The following is a 7830-nucleotide window of genomic DNA, read 5'->3' on the forward strand; positions in this document are numbered from 1 at the left end:
CGAGGAGGTTCTGGATGGCGAGGTGGCGACTGCAAGAAGCATGCCAGAGGAAGGATATCGGGGTCCTGGGAGAGGAGCGAGAGTCTAGGAGCTACGTGAGGAGGGGCTCCTCTGGATAGAAGGGAGGAGCAGGAGAGGCTCGTGTGGAGGAGAGGACACGTGAGCTGAGGAGGGGCTGTTGCTTGTCGAGGGGATTGCAACGACTACAAGAGGCAGCCTGTGAGTTCGTGAAGGGTGGTGGACACCCAAAGGATCTCAGACGACAGGGAGAGCACCGGAGGGAGGATACGGGAGCATTGTAAGCTCTGTGAGCGGAAGAGAGGAGCTCAAAAGCGACGGGGCTGTTGCTTGCACATGGTTACTGAGCAGAAGGAAGCATCTCGGACGACAGGCGTTTCGCTATGGAAGGATTGCTGGCTAGTTTCACGTAGGACGGATGAGAACCCCATGTTCAGAGGAGAAGTCGGGAGGCAGTTTCATCACGAGGTGGTCAATGAACTTTTGGAGAAGCTTCTTAGTTCTGCAGATGGAGAGATGGGACTATTGCGCTGGTCCAGAGCTGATGAACAGAGGACAGACTATTGTGGCATTGGTCATGAGCTTCTAGCTAGGGGCGGCGTCGACACTATGCTGGGAGGATAGTGCGCAATAGAGGGGGATTTGGTGTTTGTTGTGTTAAAGAAGATCGAGAGCAAGGGTTGTACACAGGTGCAGGGAGTCATTGTGTAGAAGCAGCATCAGACCACAGAGGCGACTCCAGGGAGGAGAGGCTCCTGATGTTTTGTTTAAGGTCAGCATCGTGGTGAGATTGATGGGCTGAATCTCGAGAGCATGAACTCTTAATGTACGTAGGCTCCTGGATCGTGGGCAAGCAGCTGTTGTGGGAGCTCACAGTAGTAGGAGTTCCTTCGATAACGATAACTAGGAAGGGGGACCTTAGACGATAGAGGCTCGTAGGAGTGGTGAGAAACCCGTGAGCGATTGAAGGTCTTGGGAAGAAGCTTGTTCGGTGAGCAGGAGGACTATGGAAAGAGAGCTATTTGGAAGGCCAAAGAGACTGTACCGATTGAAGAAGTGGGCTGAGAGAATAGGATGGACAATCGTGTATAGAAGCTGAAGTACCTTGGTTTGAGAAAGCATGAGCTGCAACAAGAATGTGGTTGGGCTTGCATGAGATTAAAGAGGCTGAAGTCTTTGCTTGAGGTGTCTTTTGTGTGGGTTTGTATATGGTTGACTATGAGCTATTGCTTAGTAAATGGCAGGCTGCATCATTTATGGTACTTGATGTTGATCTTGGGAAGACATGATAAGATGTCTGACTTCTGACCGTGGCCATTTTGTGGGTTGATGTCTTGAAGAGTCAAGAAGATAGTCTTCATGTGCATTGTGGGTTGGATGCATTTGAAGCTGAATGCTTTCAGAGTTATTGAAGGAAGGAGTCCGCTTGTGATGGGCTGTGTGGTCCACTGCATTTTTGTTTGAGGTTGTCTGGCTCTGGAGAAAATGTATCCAAGAGTGAGTTGTCTCAGGAGATCTATAGAGAGGAAAATGTTGATTGAATGCCTTTTGCCTTGTGATTGTGTTGTTCGGGTGTTTTGAACGTGGATGAGTGTGGCTGTGAAGGCGGGTTATGCTCTACTACTTTTGTCCATCCAACGGATATGCTGTATAAGCGGAACTTCTCAAGGACGAGCCGGAGGTACTTCAGGTGGTCATCCCACGTGGAGTTCATGCAAATGTCGTCCAGGAAGACTTCCACAAATTCTCTCAAATATTCCTTGAATACCATGATCATCATCCATTGGAAGGTGGCAAGGGCTTTGGTTAATCCGAATATCATCACCCTAGCCGCATACATACCCCACTCAGTGGCAAAAGCCATTTTATGTTGGTCTTGCAAGGCGATGGACACTTGGTTGTAACTCGAAAGCTATAAGCTTCCTTTTGGCTACCCTTTCTAGAACATGTTCCATGAATGGCAAGGGGTAGTGGTCACGTCTAGTGGTGGTAGCACTAACTTTTTTCAAATCCACGCATACTCTAATTTTTCCATTTTTCTTTAGGACTATCATGATGGGTGATACCCAGTTTGTATTCTCAATCTCGTACATGAATCCCACATCTATGAGTTTCTGGACTTCCTCCCTCACTATGAGTGCATATTTGGGATTCATAGGGTAGGGGTGTTGATGTACTGGCCTGGCATCATCTAGCATGGGGATTGTGTGCTGCACTACTTCGGCACATACCCCTTTCATGTCAGTGTACTTCCAGGCTATGTAGTCTTTGTACTCTTGTAGGAGAGCATGGGGATTGTGTGTTGCACTACTTTGGTAGGTACCCCTTTCATGTCGGTGTACTTCCCAGCCTGGCATCATCTAGCATGGGGATTGTGTGCTGCACTACTTCGGTAGGTACACCTTTCATGTCGGTGTACTTTCAGGCTATGTAGTCTTTGTACTCTTGTAGGAGAGCTATTATGGCATTCTCCTCGTTGGGGGTGAGATCATCAGCGTGATGAACATGAGTTGGGGGTTCTGCCCTTCTGGGGCTAGGTCTACCTCCTTGACTAGGGCTGGCCTGTCGTACCCTTGGGAGCACCTGTCTTCCTGAGACCTTTTGGCCTATTGGTATAAGATCTTGAGATCCTCAATCGTGTAGGCCTTGTAATGGACTGGTACTTGCCACCGCCGCAGGTCCTCTTTTTCTTCTGCCTCCTGCTTTATTTCTGCTAGAGCAGTGGTCCTTTTGGCCTTAGCCGAGCTTTTGGATACAGGGAGTTTCAAACCTGAAGGGGGCTCTTCCATTGCGCTTTTAGAGCTGACAGGGGAGGTTACCTTACTCACCCTAGCTCCCTAATTGGAGGAGAACTTATGGTGAGTAGTCATGGCACCCACGTATAGTAGCTAGTGAAGATCGAATTTTACCCTTACGATTCCCTTGCTTACCTCTCAGGGTTTGAGCATGTGAAACATGCTTAAGGGAAACACCGAGGTCGACCCTCGAGCTCTGTGGTGGTGATATGGAATCCTATTCTCTCTGGGACATCTATATTGGCTAAGATGTGTTTCCAGTTTTGAGAGAATTCTGGCTCAGGAAGAGCTGCATACCAGAATTCATCAGACTGCTTTTCATCATCTTCCTTGTCACAGGGTTGGAATAGCTTGACGGAGGTGGTTTGGGTAGTGGTGTAAGAATCTGCAGCGGCAAAAAGGTGTCCCGACAATGGGTGGGCCTTGTAGGTGTGCATGTCCACTCGCATGATTTGCTCCTCATGCCACAAGTAGATGTTATTAGTACGCCAGTTGTGCACGAGCCCGGACATTCGTAAGAAGGGCCTACCTAGGATAGCTTCATATCCTGGCTGTTGAGTGAAGTCCATGACTACGAACCTGATGGGGTACATGAATCCCAATACCTTAATGTTTATGCCAGTAAGCACTCCCAAGGGCTCGACACTTCCGCCATCGGCTAAGTTTACTACCAGATGGGTTTCCTTGAGTGTGGGCTTTCCCCATTTCACCTAGCATTCCTTGGTACAGAAACTCACTCCTTCTTCCCCATCTAGGATGGCATCAACCTTTTGGTGTTGATAGATTATGGGGATAGCGGCGTTCATGTCTTCACCCTCAAAGTACTAGCCTTAGCCGAGCTTTTGGATACAGGGAGTTTCAGACCTGAAGGGGGCTCTTCCATTTCACTTATAGAGCCGATAGGGGAGGTTACCTTACTCACCCCAGCTCCCCAATTGGAGGAGAACTTATGGTGAGTAGTGATGGCACCCACGTATGGTAGCCAATGGAGATCGAATTTTACCCTTACGGTTCCCTTGCTTACCTCTCATGGTTTGAGCATGTGAAACATTCTTAGGGGAACCACCGCGGTCGACCCTCGAGCTCTGGGGTAATGATCTGGAACCCTATTCTCTCTAGGACATCTATATTAGCTAAGATGTGTATCCAGTTTTGAGAGAATTCTGGCTCGAGGAGAGCTGCATACTAGAATTCATCAGACTGCTTTTCATCATCTTCCCTCTCACAGGGTTGGAATAGCTTCACGGAGGTGGTTTGGGTGGTGGTGAAAAGGTGTCCCGAAAATGGGTGGGCCTTGTAGGTGTGCAAGTCCACTCGCATGATTTGCTCCTCATGCCACAAGTAGATGTTATCAGTATGCCAGTTGTGCATGAGCCCAGACATTCGTAAGAAGGGCCTACCTAAGATAGCTTCATATCCTGGTTGTTGAGTGAAGTCCATGACTACGAACCTGACGGGGTACATGAATCCCAATACCTTAATGTTTATGTTAGTAGACACTCCCAAGGGCTCGGCAGTTCCGCCATCGGCTAACTTTACTACCAGATGGGTTTCCTTGAGCGTGGGCTTTCCCCACTGTCACCTAGCATTCCTTGGTATAGACACTCACTCTTGCTCCCCCATCTAGGATGGCATCAACCTTTTGGTGTTGATAGATTATGGGGATAGCGGCGTTCATGTCTTCACCCTCGAAGTACTGGACTAGCTTGTTGATGGGAACCTTGGGTAGGTTCTACTCCTTTCCTGACGACGATTGGTTGGGCTTAGGGCTGGCAAGACGAGGGACAAGAGTGGTCTGTTCATCCAATTGGATAGATCACGCCACAGGATGGGATTTCCTCTTAGTAGGGAGGCGATGGGCATTTTTACCTCTGTCGATAAGAACTTTTTCCTATGGACTCCAAATCCCAAGCCAAATATGACACACTAGTCTCCACGATCATGGCCAAGTAGCTAGAGCATCAGTGGAAAAACCGTCACAAAGCGAGAAAGGCATCATCTACAAAGATAGGTATAGAGAGATAGCCCTCGAGACACCAAGAAAAAGGTTGAGAGGAAATTGCTTTCACCATCATGCCTTGAGGAGTTCTCACAGTGGGAATTCCACCCTCCTAAAGTATTGCTGATAGTGATGTCTATTGTTCCAAGAGACCTAATTTTTCCATTCTCAAAGTTTCATGGGGTAGATGCTGAACATTCAAACCTCCATTTAAAGCTCACTTAAAGCAATATGAGTATATGTACATAATCTTGTCTATAGTGGAAAAAGTGCACAAGATGGTTTACCTAGCTCAAAGTTTGAAAGACCAAGCCTAGGCTTGGGATGGGCAAATGAGACTTGGTTCAATCCTAGAGTGGGGTAACTTCCATAATTAGTTGATCACCAAATATAAGAATAATGCTCCATCAAAAAATAACAAGAAATCATTTGTTGGAAACAACCCTCTTATATAACAAGCGATTGATTGGAAAACACTTGCAAACATGTGTAGAAATACAATGCTTAGAGGTATCCATCTAGCTTTGATAAGTTAAGACACCTGCTAATGTTAGTGACCTTCACAAACAGAGACGCCAAGTATGTTCATAATTCATTTGACACCTTCAAGATTATTGCTGGTTATTGTTTTCTAAGAGTGAGATTAAGAGAGACGATTTGCAAATTAATGTTGGAGGTGTGAACATGCCCTAGCTAGATACGAGAAAGACGTCCCTTAAATTTCAAAGCTGGAGCTGTGGTCAAAGAATAGGGCTTGGCAAGCAATGCATTATAACCATGGTCACAGAAAACTTGTAAACTATATACAATGAGCCTGCAACATTTTCATTTTCATTAATAAAAACATTTTCTCAATTTTGTAAAATTTGTAAAATTTTAGGCAATTTTGTTATATTTTAGCTAAGAATCTTGTAAATTCTCAAGAAAAACCTTTGTGAACAATGGCAGAGAAGAATACATATGTAAATTTAAATGATTGGAGTACAGAACAACATAGTAAATTCTCAAGAAAAACCTTTGTGAACAATGGCATAGAAGAATACATATGTAAATTTATATGATTGGAGTATAGAAAAGTCTATAGTGTTGTTCCCATATTTACTAGAATGGTGGCATGGGTTCTGGATTGTTTTGAGCTTGCTAGCATGGAAAGGTCTTTCAAATCTGTACACTTGATCATTGAGTTGTTGAAACCTGGTATGAGCAGCATTAAGCAAGCTGCTAAAGGATGTTAAAATGGGGGATGTAAGAGCTAATATGTACAGTTGCTTTTCCTAGAGTTACCACCATGATTTGGGCGGTGTTTATGACTATGTCAATTGTTGCTCTTGGTTATGACTATGTCAATTGTTACTCTTGTTGAAGAGAAGGTGTCTTGGAGTTACGCACGAACTTGAGGCTTTGTTCAGGACTCGCAGCAGCTGTTTGGCCGTCTCTTTCGTAGCGAGATTTTCCATCTGCAGCAACACCACTGCCTTCTGAATAGCTCCGGCTTCAACTGCTTCCTGGAGCACTTTTGACCTTGGGAACGCTCGACACAGCTTGTATAAAGCTTCTACAGCAGCATTTGTTGCCTCTATGGATACCCTCAAGATTTTCTTGACTATGGCAGGAACCGCCAACGCATGCGACATAGCTGCAGCACAACCTTTCTCAGATGATAGCAGCACATTGAGAAGGACCAGCGCTCTCTCGCATACCACCCTATCCGCCTCGGGAAGTAGTTCCACTAGTATAGGAATCACTTGGGCCTCGGTGCATCTCCTTATTAGATTTTGTCTTTGTCCAGGCCAAGACAACAGTGCTAACAATACACGCAGACTCGCTTTCCGTCCACCTGGACGACTGACGGTCTCCAGAAGTCCCTTTATGAGCCTGTCCGTTCCGTCTGCTGTGCCTTCGAACCATCTCCCATTGTCAAGTTGGGCAAGAACATTCACTGCATAAAGCCTTGCAGATTCTGTCCTCCCGTTGCATAGAATCGAGACTAAGCAAGCCATGGTTTGATCCTTGCGAAGCATGTCTTTGGCCGCTTCCCCGATGGAGAGAAAGCTGAGGATTGCTACCGCTTCTTTGCATATCTCCAGAGCTTCTGAGTCTTGGCTTTGCGCTTTTGGGCCGTAACTGTGAAGGATAGAGGAGATCAAGACGTCTGCTCCGGTAAAAGACAGGCTCCGTCTCTTGCGGGCGTTGAGGCGCGCAATGGCATGCAGCTGCCTCATCCTGTCTATTCTTAAGGGATTACAAACGATATCATCCAGGATATTGCTTACTTTCTGTAGATCCCCAGACGATGTGTCGACGGAACCATGTGTCTGCACCCACGACTGGATTAGCCTCTGCAGGGTGCGGTTGGGGATGAGCTCGAGGGGGGGAGGCAAAGGCTGGCGGGAGACAGGGCAAGTGCGGTGGCCAAGGTCGAGCCAGGTCTGGATGCTGCTACGGGCGAAGGTGATGCCGGTGGGAAGGGTGACAGGGTCGAGCATGATGTCGAAGGAGATGGGGCAAAGAAACTCAGGAGGGATGGAGGGGGAGGATAAAGTAAGGGCCATGCAGGGAGGAGAAGGTGAGAATCTCAAGGGGGGGGGGGGGGAGGACAGGTTTGAGCTGAGGATGAGATCTTGAGCTTGAGCTTGAGGATATGGAAGATATGATCTTGAGCTTGAGGAAGATAAGAATATGGAGGATGAGCTTTGCAAAAGCTCGATGAAGCTTTAAGCGTTTGCCAGTAAAAGCAACAACAAAAAATTATATAGCTTTTACTTCAACTCACGTCAAATCTCCATTTTTGCTCTAATCACACCCCTTAGTTCAAAGTCAAATCCCCACGTTTTGCCCCCGTGTCTTTTCCAACTCCGCGTTGCAACTTGCATCTACAGTCTATCGTTTTAACTCACATCAACCGCCAGTTGTGCTCCAATGAGATACCTAGGCTAAAGGGGCTAGTAAAGAGGTAGGTGCCTTTAAAATGTCACCACCCTCCCTCATTTTCTCCATGGAAAGACCCAATAAAGAGGC

General features: G+C 46.8%; 1 protein-coding gene across 1 annotated transcript; it reads right to left on the reverse strand.

Moving 5' to 3' along the window:
- Positions 1-6155: 6155 nt before the first annotated feature.
- LOC147901668 (E3 ubiquitin-protein ligase PUB23-like) lies at positions 6156-7364 on the reverse strand. The gene has a single exon (XM_087375210.1). The coding sequence runs from the start codon at positions 7362-7364 to the stop codon at positions 6156-6158; it is 1209 nt and encodes a 402-aa protein (XP_087231336.1).
- Positions 7365-7830: the final 466 nt, after the last annotated feature.

Source organism: Dipteris shenzhenensis, chromosome 5 (genome assembly GCF_047967505.1).
Source record: "Dipteris shenzhenensis isolate YYH24624 ecotype China chromosome 5, Dip_SZ_1.0, whole genome shotgun sequence".
Taxonomy (NCBI): domain Eukaryota; kingdom Viridiplantae; phylum Streptophyta; class Polypodiopsida; order Gleicheniales; family Dipteridaceae; genus Dipteris; species Dipteris shenzhenensis.

Coding starts and splice junctions, on each gene's coding strand:
- LOC147901668 (XM_087375210.1), bottom strand. CDS start 7,364: ATGGCCCTTACTTTATCCTCCCCCTCCATCCCTCCTGAGTTTCTTTGC.